Genomic DNA, 26,334 nt, shown 5'->3' with positions numbered 1-26,334 from the left:
CAGCTTAAATCTGTACTCCCTGGTAATTGACCCCTCAGCTGGGGGAAACAGCTGTTGGAAATAGGAGCTGTTGAGTCGACTGGAGAGAGTGTGTGGCTGAGGTATGTTAGAAGAAGGGGGAGGGGTGGTGGTGGTGGGAGGTAATTCCTTTGTCACAATAAAACCATGTGAAAGAGAGAGGTTCAGTGTGCTGATCCCATCTAGTTCAACCTTCAGCCTTTCCCTCTCTGCCATTAGAACTGTAAATATAGTACATTCATGATTTTGATCTTCATGTGGATTGGGAAAATCTAATCAGCAGAAGTCACCATGAGAAATAATGCGTAGTGTATTTGGGACAGTTTCCCAGAACTATTACAGATCATGAGGGATCTGGTGATTTGTAATAAGGTAGGTTTAATAAACAACCTCAGAATAAAAGATCCTTTTGGAAATAGTAACCATAACATGGTAGAATTGGGTATTCAGTTTGGGTCAAATATAACTGCTAAACCTTAAGGGTAATTACAAAGAAATGAGGGCAGAGTTGACTGGAGTAGACTGGGAAAGGAGTTTAGCAGAAAAGACAGTTGATCAGCAATGGGAGACGTTTATGAAAATAGTTCATGATGGCAACTTGTAACTGCTGAATTGCCACAAGGATCAATGCAAGGACCACAATATTATTAATAGCTTGGGTGAGAGTAGTGAATGTCCTATTGTCAAATTTGACACAGAGGTGGGAAGGCAAGTGGTGAAGATTCTACAGAGGGATACACACAGGTTAGGTGAGTGGATGAAAGCTTGGCAAATGGAATATAATGTAGGAAAATGTAAAGTTATGCACTTTGGTAGACAGAACAAAGGAGTTGAATGTTATTTATTGAAAAGTATTCTGCAAGCTTCTGAAAACGCTGTCTGTACTCATAGCAAGTATATTTGTGATTGCTAACTGTTTAAAGGTGAGTTTTAAGTCTAAGAAGAATGCTGTTTATTTGGAACTGTATTAGTAAAAAGTTTGAAATTAGTTTTGTTTCAACTGTTGAGAATTAAGCTGCTTGATTTTGTTAGTTATTCTGTGTTATAAATAGAGGTTGCTTTGATAAAAGATCTCATATTTGTCAGTAGAATCACTTCTGGAGCAGAGTATCCTTTCCTCACATTTATGCTAAAGTAGAAAAATTGTTGGGATCTCGTCCAGCTTCATAATAAACCTTGAGGTTCTGGTCCCGCACCCTAACAATGCAGGAGGGAATACTTAAGTCCCAGGCTGCTCTGATCAACCAACTGATGGCTCTGATGGAAATCTTAAAACAGGTCTCTCCTGACTTGAGAGTATCTCTGAAAGATTTTCTGTACCTTCCTCTTCTCAAAGAGATACAGAAAAGTTCCCAGAGATATTAGCGAACCAAGGGACTTGTGAAAATTAGGAAATGAAAGAAATAGTATTAATAAAGATTTAGTACTGGATAAATTAATTGGATTGAAGGTTGATACATCCCCTAGACCAGGTGAGCTACAAGCCAGAGTGTTGTGAGGTGGCTATAGCAATAGTGGATGCACAGGTTGTCTTTCAGAATTCTATAGATTCTGGAAAAATTCATGCAGACAGGAAAGTAGCAAATGTAGTCCCACTATTTATGAAAGGAGGAAGAGAGAAAACAGAACTACAGACTTGTTTGCTTGACATCATTAGGGGGAAGAAGGATGTGATAACTAGACACTTGGAGAATAATATGATTGGGCAGAATTTAGGAAAGGGATATCGTGTTTGACAAACTTGGAGTTTTTTGAGGATGTTACCTGTGACGTGGATGAAGGAGAACCAGTGAATTTGCTCAACACTCTGGGTTGTAGTTCACCTGGTCCAGGGGATGTATCAACCCTCAATCCAATTAATTTATCCAGTATCAAATCTTTATTAATACTATTTCCTTCATTTCCTAATTTTCACAAGTCCCTTCGTTCTCTAATATCTCTGGGAACTTACCTGTATCCTCCTTCGAGAAGAGGAAGGTACAGAAAATCTTTGAGATGCTCCCAAGTTAGTATTTAGATTGTCAGAAGGCTTTTGATAGGGTCCCACACAGGAGGTTAGTAAATGAAATACCATACACTGGTATGGATTGAAAATTGGTTAAGACAGGAAATAGTAGGAATAAATGCGCCATTCTCAGAATGTCAGGATGTTATTAGTGGGATACCACAAGGATCAATTCCGGGGCTACAGCTGTTCACCATCTATATAAATGATTAGGATGTGTGGGCCAAATGTAATGTTTCCAAATTTGTTGTTGACACAAAATTAAGTGGGAATGTAAGTTGAGAAGAATGAAGTAGACTTCAAGAGATTTGGACAGCCTTAGTGAATGGAATCAAGTTAGTTGAGTGGCCAGATAGGTGGCAGATGATGTTCAGTGTGGAGAAGCGTGAGGTAATGCATTCTGGTAGGAAAAACGTGGACAGACAAGGGTACAATTCTTAAGGGGCTGCAGGAGCAGAGGGACCAAGGTGCATTTGTGCATAAATCAGTGAATTGGCTGTATTGGTAGAGAGAGCAATTAATAAAGCATATAGTATTCTGGGATTTATTAATAGGGGCATAGAGTACGAGTGCAAGAAGGTTATGCTGAACCTGTATAAGATCTTAGAACTTAAATTCAGCTGGAGTATTGTGTACAGTTCTGGGTGCCATACTATAAGAATGATGTGAATGCATTGGAGATAGGCATTCAATGGTTCTACGCACTACAGTGCAGAAAGTCTGCACTGACTCTTCAGAACATCTCAGCCAGGCCCTGCCCTCCGACCGCTAAGGATGCTAAGGGACAATTTAGCATGGTCAGTCCATCCAACCTGTACATCTTTGGACTGTGGGAGGAAACCAGAGCACCCAGAGACACGGTGAGAACATGCAAACTCCACAGTGTTGGAATCCAACCCAATTCCCTGGTGCCGTGAAACCACCGGTGCTAACCACCATCCCGCCATGCAGAAGAGGTTTACAAGAATGGTTCCAGTGATGAGAAGCTCCAGTAATGAGGGCAGATCAGATGGGTTTGGGCTGCTGTCCTTGGAGAGAAGAAAGCTGAAAGGAGATTTGATAGAGGTGTTCAGGATCATGAAGGGACTGAACAGAGTAGCGGGCAGAAACTGTTCCCTTTAGTAAAAGGATCGAGGAAGAGGGAGCACAGATTTAAAATGTTTGCAAAAGAAGCAAATACGATTTGAGGGAGAAAAAACATTTTCACACAACGAGTAGTTTGGGTCTGGAATGCACTATCTGGAAGTGTGGTGGAGGCAGGTTTGATTGAGGCATTCGAGAGAAAAATTAACTGATCATTTGAATGGAAATAATGCACAAGGGTATGGGGAAAAGATATGAAACTGTCACAAAATCATAATGCCCACTTGGAGAGCTGTTGCAGACACAAAGGGTCAAATGACCACCTCCTGCGCCGTAGTGATTCTGTAGAATGTGTGAAGTTATCCACTTCAGAACAAAAAAAGGCAGAATGTTTCTTAAATGGTGAGAGATTGGGAAGTGTAGAAGTTCAAGGGACCTAGTTCAGTCACTAAAGCCAGCTTGAAAGTGCAACAAACAATTGGTATGTTGGCTTTCATCACAAGGGAGATTTGAGTATAGGAGTAAGATCCCTTGCTGCAACTCTGTAGAACCTTAATGAGATTGCACCTGGAGTATTGTATATAGTTTTGGTCTCTTTATTTAAGGAAGGATATACTCACCATAGAGGGAATGCAATGAAGATTGACTGGCTAGATCCCCAAATTGGTGGCATTGTGTTATGAGAGAATGAGGAAGCTGGGCTTGTATTCTATAGAGGTTGGAAGAATAAAAGGTGCTGTTATCGAAACTTGTAAAATTCTTCTAGGGCGTTACGTGGTAGGTGTGGATAGGACATTTCCCGTGACTGGTGGGTTTAGAACCAGGAGATGTAGTCTCAAGCCCTTTAAATCAGAGATGAGGAGGCATTTCTTCACTGGGAATGGTGAATCTTTGGAATTCTGCACCCCAAAGGGCTATGGAAGCTCAACCATTGAATGTGTTCAAGATAGAAATTGATAGACTTCTGAGTATTAGTGACATCAAACGATATGGGATCAGTGAAGAGAAATGGATGATTTGGATGAGAATATAGGAGGCATGGTTAGTAAGTTTGCAGATGACACAAATTGGTGTAGTGGATAGTGAAAGAAGTTATCTCAGATTGCAATGGGATCTTGATCAATTGGGCCAGTGGGCTGATGAATGGCAGTTGGAGTTTTATTTAGATAACTGCGAGGTGATGCTTTTGGATAGACTGAACCAGAGTGAGACTTACTCAGTTAATGGTAGGGCGTTGGGGAGAGTTACAGAACAAGTTACAGATCTAGGGGTGCATGTCTATAGATGAAAGTGGATTGGGAGGTGGACAGTGTGGTGAAGAAGGCATTCAGCATGCTTGGTTTCATCGGTCAGAACATTGAATACAGGAGTTAGGGCGTATTGTTGAAGTTGTACAAGACATTGGTAAGGCCACATTTGGAATAAGAAATAGAACATAAGAAATAGGAGCAGGAGTAGGCCATCTAGCCCTTCGAGCCTGCCCCGCCATTCAATAAGATCGTGGCTGATCTGATATAGAAAGGATTATTAAACTAGAAAGAATGCAGAAAAGATTTACTAGGATGCTACCAGGACTTGATGGTTTGAGTTAGGAGAGGCTGGATAAACTGGGACTTTTTTCTCTGGAGCGTAGAAGGCTGAGAGGTGACCTTAGAGGTCTATAAAATGAGGGACACAGATCAGCTAGATAATCAATGTCTTTTCCCACAGGTAAGGGGGGTTCTGAAACAAGAGGGCATAGGTTTGAGAGGAGAGATACAAAAGTGTCACGGGGGACAATTTTTTCAGTGGCTGAATAGGCTTGACAATCTGAAAGGCCTACTTCTAATCTGATGTTCCTATGACTTATTCCCCAGAGCATGGGATGGGGGACCTGTATAAGTGATTCGAGTGGCAGGCAAAGTGCTTGGAATCGGAGTCTGTCTGTGCAGCATTTCTTGGCTTCTAACCACTGCATTGGTTCACTCATACAAAAGGAACAGAGGAATTACAGAGAGTCCACATGAGCTCACAGGATGTGCAGGATTTCATGATGCTAAACTGCACAGGGTGATGTAACTATCTGTATACGCCATGTGTTCACAGCTGAGCGCAGAAGGTACTCCTCTGTACCACTGGTTAGCTCTTGTTTGTCTCCTTTTAACAGTCCTTGCACAAAGTTGCATAAAGAGAAATGTAGAAGTTCATTAGAGGTCTGCAGTTAATCAAATTTCAGTTGTCAAACAGCAAGGGGTGAGCATTGAAGAGTAGTCACTTTGGGGTGTAATTCCAATTAACAAGTGAATATTAGCTCAGCATGCTGAGAGCACTGGTTTCAGAATAATATACCTTTCCCATTCTGAGTTTCAGCAACTGGTACATTTGTATAAGTACTGGGACTTGGCAGCATTTCATCCAAGGGGCTAATGGAAATTAGTGTTTTGTCTGACTGCTGCCTATAGGATCTTGCAGACATATTTGACCACTCCCGATCCACTTCTGAGTTTATGCCACGTAAGGCCACAAAGTGATTGGAGTCAGAAATGAAGAAATGTCTTTGTCTAGTCAGCATATTCCTGTCTAAATGTTGAAACACATTGTTAATGTGGAGGGAGCTTTACTCTGAATCTAACCTGTGCTGTACCTGAGCAATGAGAATATTTGGACATGGTGTTCTTGCCATTTTTGAGACAGAATTATATAGTTTTAACCTGTAAAAGTTTACACAGGCCCCGGTCCCCCAATGCCGGCACTATAGTTAAGAAAGCTCACCAATGCCTGTACTTTCTCAGAAGACTAAAGAAATTTGGCGTGTCAGCCACAGCTCTCTCCAACTTTTACAGATGCACTTTAGGAAGCATTCTTTCTGGCTTTATCACAGCTTTTGGTATCGTTCCTGCTCTGCCCAAGACCACAAGCAGCTACAAAAGATTGTGAACGTAGCCCAATCCATCACGCAAAGCAGCTTCCCGTCTGTCTGCACTTCCTGCTGCCTCGGCAAAGCAACCAGCATAATTAAGGACCCCATACATCCCGGACATTCTCTCTTCCACCTCCTTCCATCAGGGGAAAAAAATACAAAAGTCTGAGGACATGTACCAACTGACTCGAACAGCTTTTTCCCTGCTGTTGTCAGACTTTTGAGTGGACTTACCTTGCATTAAGTTGATCTTTCCCTATAACCTAGCTATGACTGTAACACATTCTGCACTGCCTCATTTCCTTCTCTATAAAGGGTATATTTTATCTGTATAGCGCGCAAGAAACAATACTTTTCACTATGAAAATACGTGTGACAATTCGAATCGAATCAAATCAGATCAAACAGAGCAGGACACTGGAATCTAATAATATGCTATCATGATAGCTCTTAACTAAATCCTCCATTACAAATTGCAGTGAATCTTAATTTTGCAGCTGTGATTTCAAGCTAGTTTTAAGTTAAGTGGAAGATCCCATTAGCAGAAAGTTAAAGCCTATTTTCTACATAAAAATGGTGTTTTCCATGCAGCTGCAAGGGCTGCACTGCCTGGGATTTGTATCAGAGGGTGTTTATGTTGCTAATAGGTGTTTACGTTAACAATGCACTTTTCTTTTTAGTGGACAGTGGGAGGCAGCAAAACCAAAAAGAAGGGAAAAGGTAAGGGTGTGGAGAAGAAGCCGGCCACCAAGAGAGCAGTGAACAAGGCGGCATCATCTGGCAGCTCAGCTGAAGACAGTTCTGGTGATAGCTCTGCACCAGAAGAAGGTAAACCATTAGAGTTCTTCAGTAAATTACACCCACATTTGGCCATAATTAATGGCTGTCCACTGCAGGCAACTGTGTTTGCTACTAAATAGCCCACTTTAAGCTACAATTAATGAGAATAATTCATATAGTGCAGCAGTGCTGCTAACTCGTGGAAGTTTCCATTCCTGCACTGTAGTGGGTACATTCCTTTTAGCTTGTTGGTCTGGTTACAAGAAGGTAATAATGAACTAATTTCTGACCCTTTATAAGAACATAAGAACATAAGAAATAGGAGCAGGAGTAGGCCACTCATGCAGGGGTGGTGCAGGGGCATGGAAGTGAATGGAAATGTTTAGAGGTTAATAGAGTGCAGGGGTATGGATGGAAAGGGTTAGAGGCTAGTAGAGTATATTGACGATGGCAATTTACCAAACCAAGGGAGAGTCCATCTTTAACGTAAAAGTAAAATACTGTGGTGCTGGAAATCTGAAATAAAAACACATGCTGGAAAATCTCAGCAGCTCTGGCAGCATCTATGGAGAGAGAAATAGAGTTAACATTTCAAATTCATATGCCTTCAGAGCAGAGCTTAACACCAATTATATAGTGCTTTTAACATCTTAAGGCCATTAACAGGAACATTACAAAGCCAAGTCACATAAGGGGATGGTATTAGTGACTAAAAGAACAAAAACAGCCCGGGAAGCAGGCCCTTCGGCCCAACGAGCCCACACCGCCATTTTAACATTACCAGTCCCCCCTCCACCCATGACCCTTATCTATGCTAATGGCATTCCACATTGAGGGAAACTAATTTAGGGACAATTTATTACCTCCAATCAGCCTAATAGCACATCTTTGGGGTGTGGGAAGAAACTGGAGCACCTGGAGAAAACCCATGCGAGCACGGGGAGAATGCGCAAACTCCCACAGACACTGGCCCAAACCCAAGTGTCTGCACAGCAAACAGTGATAGTCACTGAGCTGTTGTGTTGCACAGCATCTGGTCCAGTTCAAGCACACACTAACATCATGAGCACTAGGCCATTCCCGAACATCCAAGAGCAGCCCTAGTACGACCCATCGTGTGTATGCCCCTCGTTAGACAACAAGGCGGACCGACTTAAAACCTGTGAATTAAAAGAGAAAAACATTAGTATCATTCCACATCCTTTTACATTATCAGGGACGTCCCAATGCTAATGAACCTTATTTGAAACAATCTCCTATATCCTCCCATCTCCAACCCACTCATGTGCCTGTCTAAGTAACTCTTAAACAACTCCAGCGTGCCTGCCTCCACCACCTTACTTGGCAGAGCATTCCATACCCCCACTACCCTCTGTGTGAAAAACCTCCCTCTAATATCCGTGTTAAACCTCTCCCCCCTCACCCTAAGCCCGTGGCCCCTTGTACTGTGTGTCTCTAACATAGGAAATAGCTTACCTCTGTTTACTCTATCTATACCCTTTATAATCTTATATACCTCTATTAGATCCCCCCTCAGTCGCCGTCTTTCAAGGGAAAACAGCCCCAATTTGCTCAATCTTTCCTCATAACCCAGTCCTTCCATACCAGGCAACATCCTGGTAAACCACCTCTGCACTCTCTCCAGAGTCTCCACGTCCTTCCGGTAGTAAGGCGACCAGAACTGGACGCAGTACTCCAAATGCGGCCTAACCAACGTTCTATACAACTGCAACATTAGACTCCAGCTCTTATACTCTATACCCCTTCCTATAAAGGCTAACGTACCATAAGCTTTCTTCACAACCTTCTCCACTTGTACTGCCACCTTCTAAGACTTGTGCACTTGCACCCCCAGGTCCCACTGCGTTTCTATACCCTTTATAGGCTTACCCTTTATCATATAACTCCCCCCTACATTATTCCAGCCAAATTGCATCACCTCACATTTATCAGGATTAAACTCCATTTACCACATATCTGCCCAATATACCAGCCTATCAATGTCCCATTGTATTGCTGGACACTGCTCCTCACTGCCTGCCAATCCAGCCATCTTAGTGTCATCAGCAAATTTGCTGATCACACCGCTTACTCCCTCTTCCAAGTCATTTACGTATACTACAAAGAGAAGAGGTCCCAGTACTGAGCCCTGCGGCACACCACTAGTGACAGACCTCCAGCTAGAAAAGGACCCTTCCACTACTACTGTCTCCTCTTAGCAAGCCAGTTCTCAACCCATCTAAATACCTGGCCTTGTATCCCATGAGCCTTAATCTTTTCTACCAACCTTCCATGAGGGACTTTGTCAAAGCCTGATCAAAGGTTTTAAGTAGCATCTTAAAGGAGGCAAGAGAGACAGAAGTTTTGGGAGGAAATTCTATGACTTGGGGACTAGGCAGTTGCCAATGATGGAGCAATGTAAGGTCAGAACTGAAGGAGGTCAGAATTGGAGGAACTCAGCTGTGGGCAAAGTTGTCGCGCTAACTGTGGTTACAGGGCTGAAGATAGTCTGGATTTTGTAGCCAGCACTGAAGGCATGTGCTCAAAAGTGAGCTCTGAAAGCTAACATTAAAGATTTGGCAAAATCTAGAGGGCAGGCATCCTCTTCTGATCACTTAAATGTCGTACCTACTACAGGTGATTTGAATTTAACACCAAGACAGGCAGCACACAATCACAAACCTTAAAAGGCACAATGGTTAGCACTTCTGCCTTACAATGCCAGGAACCTGGGTTCAATTCTGGCCTTGGGTGACTGTGTGGAATTTGTATGTTCTCTCTGTGTCTGTGTGAGTGTCCTCCAGGTGCTCTGGTTTCCTCCCACAATCCAAAGATGTGCAGGTTAGGTAGATTGGCCATGCTGAATTGTCCTCAGTGTCAGGGGGATTAATAGGGTAAATACTTGGGGTTACAAGAATAGGGTCTGGGTGGGCTGTTCTGTCAGAGTCAGTGCAGACTCAATGGGCTGATTGACCTTTTGCACTATAGGGATTCTATTCTATGATTTCATATTTATGAAATTAGTTTTTCAGGCTCAGAGTGCTTGTAACTTAGTATGCCATTAAAAATTGAGTAACTTTTGATTCAACAAGTTTAACCTTTTATAATATAAAAGCAGAGTTAATGTTTTGAGTCCTCTTCAGAAATGAGTCAGATTGAACTTAAGACATTAACATTTCCTCTATCTGTGGACACTGCCAGATCTGCGGAGTTATTTCTCAGCACTTGCTGTTTTATTTCAGATCTCCAGCATCTGCAGTATTTTGCTGTTATTTTAGTTTAACTGTAATGGTCTCCACAGCAAGAAAAGTGATAAATAGTTAAAGTTCACAACAAAATAGAAATTTCTAAATGATTCAGTCTGTGAAGACTGCAACAGCTCACCAACGTCAGCTTCCAGATTTCCACGTTTAACTATGCTTGTATGGATGTCACAAATGGCTGTCACTTCTACAAAGTAATAACTGAGTGTGTGGACAATCTTGCTGTTATTATTGCAATTCTGATCCACTGCTTTTCCACATTGAAGTTGCTATATAAATGTAAGATTTTATTCCACCACACCCTCGATCCCACCCCTCCCATCTCCATCCTTCTACTTCACTTGTGTAGATGGTCCTTGGAGACTGAGTCTGGTGTTTAAATTTTTCAGGGGAAGTTTCTGATTCAGAAAGCAGTAGCTCGTCTTCAAGCTCTGAGTCTTCGTCCTCATCAGAGGAGGAGGAGTTTCATGATGGCTATGATGATGACTTCATGGGCGATGAAGAAGACCGAGCAAGATTGGAACAAATGACTGAGAAAGAAAGAGAGCAGGAGCTCTATAATCGGATAGAGAAAAGAGAGGTGCTGAGGAGGAGGTGAGATTCTGTACCAGAGATTCTGATTACTCCATGTAGTCAGTGTATTTTAGTATAGACACTTGATTATCTCAGAATTTCTGGAACTTCTAGAGTTTGCTTTCTTATTCAATCGCAGAATACTGTTTTTGTGGTTGTACAAACCTCATAGTTAGTAGGGTGGCATGTTGGATGGCATAGTGGTTGCCAATGCTGCCTCAGCATCAGGAACCTGGGTTCAATTCTGACTTTGGGTGATTGTGTGGTGTTTCTCCCCATGTCTGCATGGGTTTCTTTGGGTGCTCCTCAATCTAAAGATGTGCAGGTTAGGTGGATTGGTCATGCTAATTTAGTGTCCCAAAATATGTAGGTTCAGGGGATTAGTGAGGGAAATACGTGGGGTTATAAGGATAGGCTGGGAGATGGGGAGGGCCTTGGTAAGATGGTGAGCTGGTGCAGATGTGATGAGCCTGCATCGTAGTGATTTGTGATTAATTAATGTTAACTCCTTAAGAGAATTCAAGGTTCTTTTGTGAAGTTTCCTAAGGAAGTAACACATGGTAGTTGCAGCAAGTGCTCGCACAAGCTGGGTTATGAGAATATCTTGCTGAAGCATTTTGTGTAGTGACTCTTATTCAGCTGTCTTGACAGTTTGAGTATGTGGCAAATGGTCTTGCATTAAATGCAAGTTCCAACTACCATCCTCTGTTTGTGCTGAGTGAATTAATCTCATCCAAGCAGCAGTTGGAACTCTACACTTGGCCAAAGTGCCCCTATGTGGGAAGAGAGCAATTTAACCTTTGCATAGTGCCCATGTATGGGCATTGGGTGAAAATATGGCTATTCAGTGCATCAGTTACATATGTACTGATTTATCCCTCCACTGCTGAGATGTTGAGACCAACTGTAAAGCCACTATACCATCAACTATTTGCATTTATCTAGCATTTTTAATGCTATGAAAATTTGTAAGTGCTTTAGAGGAGTGCTATGAAACAAAATTGACAGCCATGTAAGGAGATATTGGGCATTTGACCAAAAGTTTGGTAAAGAAGGTAGGTTTTATGGAGGAAAGTGGAGAAATTTTCCAGATCTTGGGGCCTAGAGAGCTGAAGGCACAGCCACCAGTGTTGAAGCAAAGAAAATTTGGGCTGCATAAGAGACTAGAATTTGAAGGTGCATGGAGATCTTGGAAGGTGGATGACTGGAGAAAATTAACAAGAGACAATCCCACAATTCAGACAATTTTGGGAATCGGGATGAGAATATTAAAATTGATGTATTGTCAGAAAGGGAGCTGTTATAGGTCAGGTAATGGGATTTGATTATAGTCAGGGTATAGGGAGCACTGCTTTTTGGGAGCTTAATTTTATGGCTGGTGCCTGGTGGGAAGCCAGCATCTCCACAACATGCCTGGTGGGAAGCGAGCCAAAACAACATTTGATTGGTCAAGTCTAGAGGCAACTGACGGGAGTGAGAATTTCAGCAGCATATGTGCTGAAGCAGGGGTGGAGACGGATGATGTTAAACAGGTTGGACGAAGGTCATCTCGGTGCTGAAAGAGAATGTGTGACTGCTGTGTTTTCACACAATTGTGCAGGTCAAGAATGTGACCTTGGAAAAGCTGGACTGTGAGTTTTGGTTATATCCCATCTACACCAATGATATCAGGCATCAAAAGTTAGCCCTTTCAACCAGTGCTTTTTCTATTGATAATTGCTAGTTAAATTGCATACTAATTGAGTTGGATTGAAACTGAGTGGGAGAGAGAATTTATCAACTTGGCTGTTGTTGAGATTTGTTTCATATCCTGTGCTGTGCATGGTACAGATTAGCTCAGTTTAGCTCATTGTGAAGTTGGAACTTCAGCTGTTATTCAAATCGTTCTTCAAATTTGTCAGATTTGAAATTGAAAAGAAGTTGAAGGCAGCAAAGAAGAAAGAAAAGAAAGAGAAGAAGAAGAAGATGGAGGAAGAGCGGGAGAAGAAGATGCAGCAAATTCAAGAGTCTCAGGTATGCTGATTTGAGTACTGTCTGCTTTTAGTGTTCTACCAATTTTTCTGCAACCCAGTACAAAAGGAGGTTGAGGCCCCACTTTATCCCCTTGTGTTCACTGTGATTTGATCTCTGGCTCAGCACTGTTCAGTCCATTTAACCACTCTTCCTACTGCTGATGCCCATGCATTTTTTCATGCAAAGTACCACCCTCTTTCCAGCATCCTGTCACCAGATGGTGCTTGTTACTGCATTGTTTTGGTGCTATGGTATGTTTTAAGAGAACATTGCTAAATGTGTGGGGTGGGTCATTCTCCAAATGTGAAAGAGTACAGTGAGGGATTTTTCTTTGCTGACAAAGACATACTTTAAAAATAGTTATATTGTGGTAGAGCAACTTGACATTACATAATGTGAGCATCATTTGCATTCTTTGTTTATCTATTGTTGCCCTTAAGATGATAATAATGACCTGCCTTGAACGCTGCAGTCTCTGTGGCATAGGGAGATCTAGGATTTTGACCCAAGGACAGCTAAGGAACAGTGATGTATTTCCAAGTCAGGATAATATGCGATTTGCAGGTAATCTTGCAGGTAGTACTGTTCCTGCGCACCTGATAGTTCTGTCCTTCCAGGTGGCAGAGCCCACTGGTTTGGAAGGTGATGTCAAAGGAGCTTTGCTGCGTTGCTGTAGTGCATCTTGGAGATGGTACACACATGCTCAGCAGTAGATGGAGTAATGTTTAAGAAGATGGGTGGAGTGTCAACCAAGCAGACTACTTTGTCCTGCTTTGTACTAAGTTGCACCCATCTAAGTGAAGTGTAACTGCTTCAGTTTCCTCTGATAACTGTTCTGAACCACTTGCAGCAGGGAGCCCTAAGTTCAGTGCTCTGTGATCTTAGCGTAAGAGATTGCACAGCACTGGCCTCAAGTATCTGGAAGGAAGCAAGTTAGTTCGGGTTACCTGCCCCTGTGGCTGCAAGATGTATTCCTTCATGGTAGAGCAACCTGCAGTTACTATATAGGCTCGCAAATTGAGGATGGACACTTGAACAAACATTTGAGGATGGGTGAGCACCTTTGGAACTGTTAACTAGTAGGAGGCATTAACCACAGGGAAGAAAGGACTATTTTAATTTATAGTTTTAAGGATATGGAGCTGCTGAAGATTTGTTACTCAGTAAAGGTCAGTACCATTGACAGATAAAGAAATGAGTGTGTCTCATGCACCAGGCTGAAATTTTTTTTGTCATTTCAGGTGATGTCACACAATAAAGAGCGGCGGTCAAGAAGGGATGAGAAACAGGACAAGAAGTCTCAGGCAATGGAGGAGTTGAAAGCTGAACGAGAGAAAAAGAAAAACAAAACAGGTGAGAAATGCAGTGGTTACACTTGAGCAGGCTGATGAGATTCAATGGGCCAGAGGTTTTAATGAAGACAACCATACCATCTTTTATTTTTCAGATTTATCCTAATGACCTTGAATTTGTTGTTTCAAATTATAACATTCCGTGGAAGGGAGTCCATCTCAATCCCGTTCTCTTTCTAGCTGCCCCTTGTGCTCACAATTTTTGTATCCAACTTTAAGGACCCTCTGTGCAATTTTATTTTGTTCAGATTTAGTGAGCAGCTCCATTCATCTAAGAAGAGTTGTAAGCAGTCTAGCTAATTTGTTCTCCTTCACTGGTGGAGCCTAAGTAAGATAGGACAGTTTCTCTCTCTATTTCCACCACCCCCACCCCACCACCATTAAGTACTTCTGTGGAGCTGCTTTGCTATTGCTAAATTCCAATAGCAATTTGAATTTATTTGGCTCTAACAGGGGTGAATATCCCTAACCATTTTGCAATGATAGACAAAAAATCCAGCATGATCTAGTGATAGATAACAAATGAGTTGTGCCCTTTGCCTTCAGGAGGCAAAGTTGGGGAGAATGAAGCTTTTGCCTCTAGCCAAGCATATCAGAGGGCGTAATTAAGCCGAAGGTGTGTTGTAACAAATGGAGGGGTTAGCTGTGATCATGAGTAGGAAATTATAGTGAGACGAATTTGGGGGAAAAATTCTGATGAAAGAACAAAAGGCATCAAGTAGAGATTGAATTCATTGAGGATGAGAAATTGCTTACTGCAAAGGCTTGGGAAGGGTAACTTGTGGAGAAGCCTGGGTGGAGTATAGGAAAGAAGGATTCTGAGGAAGCGAGTGGAACATGTGGGCATGAGTGTGAGTATCAGAGGAGTAAAGGATGAGATGATGTGTGATTTGATGGTGAAAACCATTGCAACAGTTTGGGTAGGGCAGATGGTAAAGCAAAGGACTTGAATTTATATACTGCCTCACACAACCTTTGGGCAACCCAAAGCAGTTTCCAGACTTAAATGATTTTGCAGTATGGTCACTATTGTAATGTAGAAATGTATAATCAAGCAGAAGTCAGTCAGAGAGAAAGTGTCACTTTTCACAACCAGGTTTTCATCAAGATCAAAAAGTGTGTGCAATATTCTGTAGTATGGTTGAGGGGTCCAAGTGCATCTTTTGTCAGGTAACAGACACTTTGGAGAGAGATGCAAAGAAGGATAGTAATTGTTGATCCATTGGTAGAGCCCAGGTGATAGTGGTGGAAAGGAAGTTAGTGAATTTAGTCCCCAGCGGGCATTCTACATGGAAAGATAGGTGAAAGGGTGGGGCACCTGCTTCAGTTGGGCCGTCAAAGAATGTTGAAAGGCACAAAGGATCTGTGAACATATCCAGGGGCATCTTGTGACATGGTATCTGAGAAGAGGAAGAAAAAGACGGGGTGACTATGACAAAAGTGAGCACCTGCAGGAGAGTAAACTGTTCTTCTGAAAGTTAGTGCCAAAAGTGAGTCTGGAGTTTGAATAATCTTGTTTGTTTCAGCTGAACTGTTGGCCAGAAAACAGCCTTTAAAAGCCAGCGAGGTTTATTCTGACGATGAAGAGGAGGAGGAGGAAGAACAGTCTAGTGTGAAAAGTGATCGGTCGTCTAGGTCATCATCTTCTGATGAGGAGGAAGAGTAAGTTCTTAATGTGACTGCAATTTATTTGCAGTGAACGTCTTTGGGTAACTAGGATCTTAAACTGAATTATTGTGAGTTATTATATTCTTCAGGGCAAGTTTCACAGCTCAGTAATGAAGTTGAAATGAACATTGCCCCTTCGCCTGAAGTTTTGGAATGGGAAGGCATGTAAATCAGTGGAGCAGGGGCCAGTTCTGTTGCCCAGCAAAATCTGGTGATAAATGGCTTCAATAGTTGTATACTAAATATGTATATATAAGTAGCCCTCTGACTTGGCAGGGAACATGTGTCCTGGGTGGTGGGTGTGAGTGTTGGTGAATATTCTGATGGGGACAGAATCATCAGAGTTAAAATGTGGAACAGTTTCATAAAATCATCACTTGCAGAGAAATTGTGGTGAATGATTGGTGATAGAGTGGGAAGTTAGTTGTTTGAAAGTTGCAAGAGACTTGGTGGGAGAGAGATTTTTCAAGGTAAATGGAATTGGAGGGAAGGAGGGAATTGCATGGAATTGGTGATTGATGATTGTATACAATTAGAACCATGGGAATGAGGAGGTCAAGGGGATGTGCCTGAATATAGATGAGAAGATTTTATAGAAGTTATCAAGCCATGGAGGTTTACAGCATGGAAACAGGTCTTTTGGCCCAACTTGTCCATGCTGTCCTTTTTTTTTTGAACCCTGAGCTAGTCCCAATTGGCCACATCCCTCTATACTCATCTTACTCATGTAATTGCCTAAATGCTTTTTAAAAGACAAAATTGTGCCCGCCTCTTCTACCTCTGGCAACTTGTTCCAGACACTCACCACTCTGTGTGAAAAATTGCCCCTCTGGAACCTTTTGTATGTCTCCCCTCTCACCTTAAACCTATGTCCTCTAGTTTTAGATTCTCCTACTTTTAAGAAAATGTATTGACTATCTGGCTAATCTATGCCCCTCATTATTTTATAGACCTCTATAAGATCACCCCTCAGCCTCCTGCTCTCCAGAGAATAACATCCTAGTCTATCCAACCTCTCCTTATAACTCACACCATCAAGTCCCGGTAGCATCCTAGTAAATTTCTTCTGCACACTTTCTAGTTTAATGATATCCTTTCTATAATAGGGTGACCAGAACTGTACACAATGTTTCAAGTGTGGCTGTACCAATGTCTGTACAACTTCAACAAGATGTCCTAACTCCTGCATTCAATATTCTTGCCAATGAAACCAAACATGCTGAATGCCTTATTCACCACTCTGTCCATCTGTAACTCCACTTTCAGGAAACTATGAATTTGTACCCCTAGATCTGTTTGTTCTGTAACTCTCCCAACATCCATTAACTGAGCAAGTCTTGCCCTGGTTCGATTGACCAAAATGCATCACCTCAAATTTATCTACATTGAACTCCATTTGCCATTTGTCAGCCCACTGGCCTAATTGATCAAAGTCCCATTGCAAACCTCCTTCACTGTCCACTATGCCACCAATCTTAGTATCATCTGCAAAGTTGCCAACCATGCCTCCTATATTCTCATCCAAATCGTTAATATGAATGACAAATAACAGTGGACTCAGTACTGATCCCTGAAGCACATCGCTGGTCACAGGCCTCCAGTTTGAAAAACATCCCTCTGTAACCACCCCCTGGCTTCTATCATCAAGCCAATTTTGTATCCATTTAGCTACCTCACCCTGGATCCCATGAGATTTAACCTTATGCAACATCTACCATGTATCTTATCAAAGGTCTTGCTAAAGTCCATTGTAGACAAAATCAACTGCACTGCCCTTATCTACCTCCTTGGTTATCCCTTCAAAAAAATTCAATCAAATATGAGAGACATGATTTTTCCACTCAAAGCCATGCTAACTGTCCCTAATCAGTCCTTGCATCTCTAAATGACTGTAGATCCTGCCTCTCAAAATATCTTCCAACAACTTACCTACCACAGATGTGAGGCTCACTGGCCTGTAGTTCCCAGATTTTTCCCTGCAGCCCTTTTTAATCAAAGGCATGACATTTGCCACCATCCAATTTTCAGATATCCCATCTTTGAATATCGATTCAAGTATCTGCTAGGGGACCTGCAATTTCCTCCCTAGCCTCCCACAATGTCCTGGGGTACATTTCTTAAGGTCCTGGGGATTTATCGACCTTGAAGCGCTTTAAAACTTCCAACATCACCTCCTTTGTAATATATACACTCCTCGAGATATCAGTATTTATTTTCCCAAGTTCCCTAACATCCATGTTTTTCTCAACAGTAAATACTGATCAGAAATATTCATTTAGGATCTCACCCATTTCTTGTGGGTCTGCACATAGATGACCTACTCTCTCCCTAGTTACTGTTTTGGCCTTAATGTATTTGTAGAGGCTCCCTGGATTTTCCTTTGCCTTCTCTGTCAAAAGAATCTCAAAGAATAAAGAAAATTACAGCATAGAAACGGGCCTGTTGGCCCTCCAAGCCTGCACCAACCATGCTGCCCGACTGAACTAAAAACCCCTACCTTTCCAGAGACTATCCCTCTAGTCCCATCCTATTCGTGTATTTGTCCAGATGCCCCTTAAAACTCACTATCGTATCTGCTTCCACTACCTCCCGTGGCTGCGAGTTCCAGGCACCCATCACCCTCTGTGCAAAAAAAATTGCCTCGTACATCTTTAAATCTTGCCCCTCGCATCTTAAACCTATGCCCCTGAGTAATTGAGTCGTCCACCCTGGGGAAAAAGCTTCTGACTATCCACTCTGTCCATGCCCCTCATAATCTTGTAGACTTGTATCAGGTCGCCCCTCAATCTCCGTCATTCCAGTGAGAACAAACCGAGTTTCTCCAACCTCTCCTCATAGCTAATGCCCGCCATACCAGGCAACATTCTGGTAAATCTTTTTTCTGTACCTTCTCCAAAGCTTCAATATCTTGCTGGTAGTGTGGTGGCCAGAATTGAACACTCTATTCCGAGTGTGGCCTAATTAAGGTTCTATAAAGTTGCTACATGACTTGCTGATTTTTAAACTCAGTGTCCCGGCTGATGCAGGCAAGCATGTTGTATGCCTTCTTGATTGCCTTCTCACCTATGTTGCCACATTCAGTGACCTGTGTACCATCCCTCTGCCTATCAATACTCTGAAGGGTTCTGCCATTTACTGTATATTTCCTGTCTGTATTAGATCTTCCAAAATGCATTATCTTTCATGTGTTCAGATTAAACTCCATCTGCCATCTCTCCGCCCAAGCCTCCAACTGATCTATATCCTGCTGAATTCTCTGATGGCCCTCATCGCTATCCACAAATCCACCAATCTTTGTGTCGTCCGCACACTTACTAATCAAACCAGTTAGATTTTTTTCAAATCATTTATAAATATATCAGAAACAGTAAAGGTCCCAGCACTGATCCCTGCAGAATGCCATTTGTCACAGCCTTCCATTTAGAAACCCACTTTTCCACTGCTACCCTCCGTCTTCTATGACCGAGTAAGAAGTCTCACAACACCAGGTTAAAGTCCAAGTTTATTTGATAGTGAACCCATTGACCAAGCCAGTGCTGTATGTAGTAAACTTCAATATTTTGTATGTAGTAAACTTCTATGACCGAGCCAGTTCTGTATCCACCTTGCCACCTCATCTCTGATCCCATGCAACTTCACCTTCTGCACCAGTCTGCCACGAGGGACCTTGTCAAAGCCCTTACTGAAGTCCGTGTCGACAACATCCACTGCCCTACCCTCATCAGTCATTTTCGTCACTTCCTCAAAAAAACTTGATCAAGTTAGCGAGACATGACCTCCCATTCACAAAACCAAATTGCCTTTTGATAATACGTCCGCTTAGTTCCAAGTGGGAGTAAGTCCTGCCTTGAAGATTCCTCTCCAATAATTTTGCTCCCACTGACATAAGGCTCATCAGTCTGTAATTAACTGGATTATTTTTGCTATCTTAAAACAAAGGAACAACATTGACTATTTTCCAGTCCTCTCGGAACTGCCCTGTAGCTAGTGAGGATGCAAAGATTTCTCTTAGGGACCCAGCAATTTCCTCCCTTGCCTCTCTCAGTATTTTGGGGTATATCCAATCAGGCTCTGGCGACTTGTCTACCTTAATGTTTCTCAAGAACCCCAATAGCACCACCTTTTTGATCTCAATATGACTCAAACTATCTACACACCCGTTCCCACTTTCGTCGTCCACCAAGTCCTTCTCTGGTGAATACTGACGCAACGTATTAATTTAATATTTCGCCCATTTTCTCTGGCTTCGTACATAGATTCCTTCCCCTGTCCGTGAATGGGCCAACCCTCTCCCTTTTGCTCTTTATATATGTATAAAAAGCCTTGGGATTTTCCTTAATCCCGCTGGCCAATAATTTTTTGTGATCCCGTTTAGGCCTCCTTACTCCCTGCTTAAGTTTCTTCCTACTTGTATTCCACGCTTGTTTCGTGTGTTCCCAGCCTTCTAGTCTTGACAAATGCTTCCTTTTTCTCTTTGACTAGGCTCATAATATCTCTCATTATTCAAGTTCCCAAAACTTGCCATATTCATCTTTCATCCTTACAGGAATGTGCTGGTCCTGAATCCCTAACAACTTACACTTGAAAGCCTCCCACTTGTCAGATGTTGATTTGTCCTCAAACATCTGCCCCCAATTTACATTCTTCAGTTCCTGCTAATATTGTTGTAATTAGCCTTCCCCCAGTTTAGCACCTTAACTTGAGGACTATATTTTTATCCATCAGTACGTTAAAGCTTACTGAATTGTGGTCACTGTTCCTGAACTGCTGTCCTATTGAAACGTTGCCCACCTGGCTGGACTCATTCCCCAACACCAGGTCCAGTGTGGCCCCCCTTCCCTTGTTGGACTATCTACATACTGTTTCAAGAAGCTCTCCTGGATGCTCCTTACAAACTCTGCGCCATCCATGCCCCAGCGCTAAGTGAGTCCCAATCAATATAGGGGAAGTTAAAATCTCACACCACAACAACCCTGTTACTTTTACATCGTGCCAAAATCTGTCTACGTATCTGTTTCTCTATCTCCCACTGGCTGTTGGGCACCCTATAGTAAACCCCCAACATTGTGACTACACCCTTCCTATTCTTGATCTCTACCCATATTGCCTCATTATATGACTCTCCGAGGTATCCTCCTGTGATATTCTCCTTAACCAGTAGTGAAACTCCCCTACCCCTTTTACATCCCCCTCTATCCCGCCTGAAACATCTGTATCCTGGAATGTTAAGCTGCCACTTCCCCTTCCCTTAACCAAATCTCTGTAGTAGCAGCAGCAACATAGTTCCAAGTATTAACCCAAGCTCTTAAGTTAATCTCCTTATCTGTTGTACTTCTCGCATTGAAAAAAATGGACTTCAGTCTACTACACTCTGCCTGTTCTTTGAGTCTTACTGGCCCTACTCCTCTGGTTTTCCTTCAGTTAATTCACCTTTGCTTTCGCTCCCACCCCCTTGCCAAACTAGTTAAGTCCTTCTGTGACATTAGCAAACCTCCTGGCCAGAATATTTATGCCTTTCCAGTTCAGATGCAACCCGTCCTTCTTGTACAGGTCCCACCTGCCCCAGCCCCCCAGTGGTCCAGATATCTGAAACCCTCCCTCCGACATCAGCTGTTTAGCCATGGGTTGAGCTGCACTGTCTTCCTATACCTAGCCTCACTGGCATGTGGTACAGGGAGTAATCCTGAAATTATGACCCTAGAGGTCCTTTTTTTTAACTTTCTACCTAACTTCCTAAAACTGCATTCCCCTTTTTGCCCTCCTGATTTCTCTCTTAATTCTACTATTGTACCCCCTGTATTCTTCAAGGGATTCACATGATCCCACCTACTCTATGCACATCATGTGCCTCCTTCTTCTTGATCAGGGCCTCAATATTCTGAATCATCCAGGGTTCCCTACTTCAACCAGCCTTATTCTTCACTCCTAAGAGGAATGTGCTTACTCTGAACCCTGGTTAACACACTTTTGAAAGCCTCCCACTTACCAGACGTCCCTTTGCCTTCCCACAGACTCCCCCAATTACCTCTTGACATTTCCTACTTGATATCATCAAAATTGGCTTTGCCCCAATTTAGAATTTTAACTCTTGGGCCAGACCTATCAGTCTCCATAGTTATCTTGAAACTAATAGATTCTAATAGAAACTAATAGTCACTGGTCCTAAAGTGATCCCTCACTAACGCCTCTGTCACCTGCCCTTCCTTATTTCCCAAGAGGAGGTCAAGTTTTGACCCCTCTCTAGTCAGACCACCCACATACCGAATGAGAAATTCCTCCTGAATACACTCAACAAATTTCTCTCCATCCGACCCTCTATTACTATGGCTGCCCCAGTCAATGTTGGGAAGGTTAAAATCCCCTACTATTTTTCTTGAAGCTATCTGTAATCTCCTTGCATATTTGCTCCTCATTTTGGAGGCCTATAGTACAACCGTATCAGTGATTTTCCCCTTCTTATTTCTCATTTCTACCCATAAAGACCCTTGGATATATGCCCCCTCAGTACTACTGTGATGCTTTCCCAAATCAAAAGTGCAACTCCACCTCCTCTCTCTCCTCCTGTTCCAATTTTCCTATAGCATCTGTACCCTGGAACATTGAGCTGCCAGTTCTGTCCCTCCTTTAGCCATGTTTCAGTAATTGCTATAATATTTCAGTCCCATGTACCCATCCATGCCCTGAATGCATCTGTCAGGCCTCTTGCATTGAAATAAATGCAGTTTAATCTGGACTTCCTTTGCTCCATGCAATGCTTTTGCCTGATCTGTCTGGTGCTAGGATTACTGACACTGCCTTTACTACTTAATGTGCTCTCTTTAACGTCTGTGTTGTCCTCAACCGCCTCTTCTGTCTCCCTACTGCTTTGGATCCTTCCTACCTACCTTCCACCCACACACACACCCACCCCATTAGTTTAAACCCTCCTGAGTGGCTCTAGCAAATCTCCCCACCAGGATATTAGTCCCTCTCCAGTTCGGGTGTAACCCATCCCTCTTGAACAGGTCACCTCTTCCCCAGAAGAGATTCCAGTGATCCAAAAATCTAAATCCTAGCCCCCTGCATCAGCTCTCAAGCCATGCATTCATTTGCCTAATCTTCCTATTCCTAGTCTCACTAGCACATGGCACTGGTAGTAGTTCAGAAATTACTACCTTCAAGGTTCTGCACTTTAGCCTTTGGTTTAACTCTCTCTGTTCACACTTCACTACCTCATCCCTTTTCCTACCTATTTCGTTGGTACCAATATATACAATAGCTCCTGGCTGCTCATCCTCCCCCTTAAGAATGTCCTGCAACTGCTCAGAGACATACTTGACCCTGGCACCAGGGAAGCAACACACCATTCTGGAGTCTCGATCAAGGCCACATAAATACCTATCTGTGCCTCTAACTAGTGAGTCCCCATTACTTCTTGCTTGCTCTTTGCCTGACCCTGCTGTACAGCAGAACCAGGTGTGGTGCCACAGGCCTGGTTACTGCTGGTATTTTCCCTTGACAGACTATCCTCCTCAACAGAATCCAAAATGGTATATCTTTTTAAAGGGGGAATAGCCACAGGAGACTTCTGCACTACCTGCCGATCTCTCCTGGCAGTCACCCAACTACTTGACTGAACCTGTAGTATGACAATCTCCCTGTAACTAGTGTCTATCACATTCTCTGCTTCCTGTATGCTCCTCAGTGCGTCCATCTGTTGCTCCAACTGAACAGTGCGGTGTGAGAAGCTGCAACTGGACACACTTCCTGCAGACGAAGTTGTCAGGTAGACTCGATTGCTCCCTAAATTCCCACATCTGGCAGGAGGAGCATATCACTGTCACAACTGCCATACCTCCCTTTATACAGGTAAAAGGATGAAACAATCTCAACTCACCTCTCCCTTGCTTGTGGCCCTCCTACCATTTTTTTTTTGTTAGAGGAGAAGATAGTGAGGGAAACACTGAAGTAGTGTTTGGGGTTTAGCTGCCCCTTTTCAAGAGTTCCTCCATACCCTTGATGGGAGGGCAGTGAATTTGGATGAAAGACAGCCAGGGAGTGAAGATGAAAATTGAAATCAGTGACAATGGGTTGGTACCCAATGCAGAGCCTAACGGAGGAAAATAATAAAGCTATCTTGGTGTTGGATCTGACAAATAAAGGAGAATTGATGGAAGGGAGCTGGGGAGACTTCTGTGAAGGCTATGGCTAGCCAAGTTTCATTTCACATCAGCAGTAAGGCTGGGGAGATTGCAAGAGCCTTGCTCACAAGGGAGTCACACTTGATCTTTCAGCAGATCCAAGGAACCTGTAGTGTTTGGGGTGAGGAGGATGGGAAGGAGGTTGTTATGGGCAACAACCAGCAAGTACACTGGATGGGAATGACAGTGCGAGGAGGGTACAGCTGGTCAGCCTGTAGAGTATGCAAGAGAAGCATGGAGCATATCTGAGCTCTTGATGAAAAGACCTGTGGTGACAGGAGAGAAAGAAGAAGGAACTCTAGCGATGCTTCTAATATTTTGTGCACATCTTTGAGAAGTAGTGATGTGGCTTTGTTAATCTATATTTGTATACTGACAGTATAGTGGTGGGACAATTTCAAACCCAGAAGCGACTTGAAGCTGAACCTGATTCTATCCTCACCACGCACATTTAATGGATTCAAGGGAAGCAGTTGGAAGAGGCAACCTGGTTGACATTCCTGTGATTTGAAATGGTGTTGTGATACTTGCTGTGTCTTGTGCTAATATTAGAATTTCAGTTCATTGTTGTTGAGGTTAACTTTGTTTTTATTTGGACAGAAAAGAGGAAGTTCCAGCCAAGTCACTTCCAGTCACTTTGCCAGAGGAACTCAACAAAATCAGACTTTCACGATATAAGCTGGAGCGATGGTGTCACATGCCCTTCTTTTCCAAAACAGCAGTTGGTTGCTTTGTCCGCATTGGTATTGGAAACAGCAATGGGAAGCCAGTATACAGGGCAAGTATGGAGTTGTAGCTGATGGTGTATTACATCAATGTGGTGCTAAAATGGATGATGGTCAATGTCTAGGGTCAGCATGCAGCAGGAGGTGGTTGCTACCACACGCCTTTCACCCTGTCCCACTCTGTGCTTTCTCAATTTTTATGTCACCGTTTCGTTCCTTTCATAGTCATGCTTCTCTGAATTTTCCTTCTGGAGTCTTAAGTAACACATGCTTCCTTCCTCCTGTCCGCTTCGTCACTCAATTGTAATCAAGACTTATTGCACCATGTCTGCACTATCTTACTCTTTACTGAAACTGACTTTAACATACCCTACCGGCTTTTGAGATGCAAGCTTGGCATTAGTTAGTTCATCTCTTTTACTGTTGTCTACTCTGGTGCACCCTGCAATTAAGATTCCTGGCATACACTAGTATGTGCGTGGTTGGTAGTTGTAAATGTATCTCTGTTTCCAGGTCGCAGAAATCACTGGTGTTGTAGAAACTGGAAAGGTCTATCAACTAGGCAGCTCAAGAACAAACAAAGGCCTGCAGTTACGGTAGGTACCAGAAGGGAATGGTCCCTTCATTCCTGTTGAACACATTTTATTCTGCTAGCTTCTTTCCAGTGCTGCTAATTGCTGGTAGAGCATGGTTTGATGAATAGAATCAACTCTGTGATCCTGTAATAAAGTAACCAATACTCACAAATCAGCCAAATCACTTTAGGGCAGCCTAAAAGTAAATTTGGTATTGCAGCCAAACTGAAAACGATCCTTCACCAAAAATAAATATAGATTTTTTGCACCTGAGATGAAGGAATAATGTCATGTAATTGGGGTGGTTATGGTAATTGGAATTAATAAGGTAGATGGCGAGGAATAATTTCTTCTGAGAAAATCCAGAACGGGGCATGACCTTAAAATTAGAGCTAAGCTGTTAGCATGGAACTTCACACACAGAACAGTGCCCCCATTATCACCCGTAAAAAGAGCTTCTGAGGCTGCAGAGCAATTAAGAATGACAGAATGGGGCTTGAGGGGGTGAATGACTGCTTCCTGTTTACGTCACAAATACCGGAATCTGAAAACAAATCTGTAAAGTAATTAGTTACATTAAAGATAAAAATACAATGAGTACTGATCCTTGTACTTCAAACCAAACTTCTTAACTGAACCTTCTTTGTACATCCATATACTCAAGTTGGTTACTTATCAGAAATTGGAAGATTAACCACTCGGCTGAGTACTATTTCAAAGATTTGTATAAGGGTTGAGATTTTTCATGCTCTCTGCTTACTTCTGTGAAGGATTTCTCTTAAAATTGTTTCTTACTGGAATACTAAAACTCTCCCTGAATAAAGAAAAGTACAGCATAGAAATAGGCCCTTCGGTCCTTCCAACCCATGCTGATCATGATGGCCCTAACTAAACTAAGAGAAACCTTCTGCCCTTGCTGGGTTCGTATTTCTCTATTCCCTCCATGTTATGTACCCATTCAGATGCTTCTTAAGCGTTGCTAACGTGCTTGATTCCACACCTCTGGCAGTATATTCCAGGCATTCACCATTCTACATGAGAGACCTCCCTTGCACATCTCACTTGAATTTTCCCTCTCTCCCTTGAACATGTGCTTCCTTGTAATCCCTGGGGAGAAGCCTCTGACTATCCACCCTGTCTATGCCTGTTATGATTTTGTAGACCTGTATCTGGCTTCCCCTTAGCCTCTGTCTTTTTAGT

The 26,334-nt window shown here is 42.7% G+C and overlaps 1 protein-coding gene across 1 annotated transcript in view; it reads left to right on the top strand.

The window, feature by feature from the left end:
* rtf1 (RTF1 homolog, Paf1/RNA polymerase II complex component) overlaps positions 1-26,334 on the top strand; it is a 70,975-nt gene that overhangs the window by 25,496 nt on the left and 19,145 nt on the right. The window contains exons 3-9 of the mRNA XM_080202959.1: positions 6,686-6,833; positions 10,438-10,642; positions 12,523-12,634; positions 13,876-13,987; positions 15,513-15,648; positions 24,435-24,612; positions 25,073-25,155. Of these exons, the coding sequence (XP_080059085.1) occupies positions 6,686-6,833; positions 10,438-10,642; positions 12,523-12,634; positions 13,876-13,987; positions 15,513-15,648; positions 24,435-24,612; positions 25,073-25,155 (974 nt within the window). The remainder of the gene's footprint in view (positions 1-6,685; positions 6,834-10,437; positions 10,643-12,522; positions 12,635-13,875; positions 13,988-15,512; positions 15,649-24,434; positions 24,613-25,072; positions 25,156-26,334) is intronic.

This window comes from Carcharhinus amblyrhynchos, chromosome 14, assembly GCF_965287045.1.
Source record: "Carcharhinus amblyrhynchos chromosome 14, sCarAmb.v2.hapA, whole genome shotgun sequence".
NCBI classification, from domain to species: Eukaryota; Metazoa; Chordata; class Chondrichthyes; order Carcharhiniformes; family Carcharhinidae; genus Carcharhinus; species Carcharhinus amblyrhynchos.
This window is presented reverse-complemented; position numbering and strand designations above follow the sequence as displayed.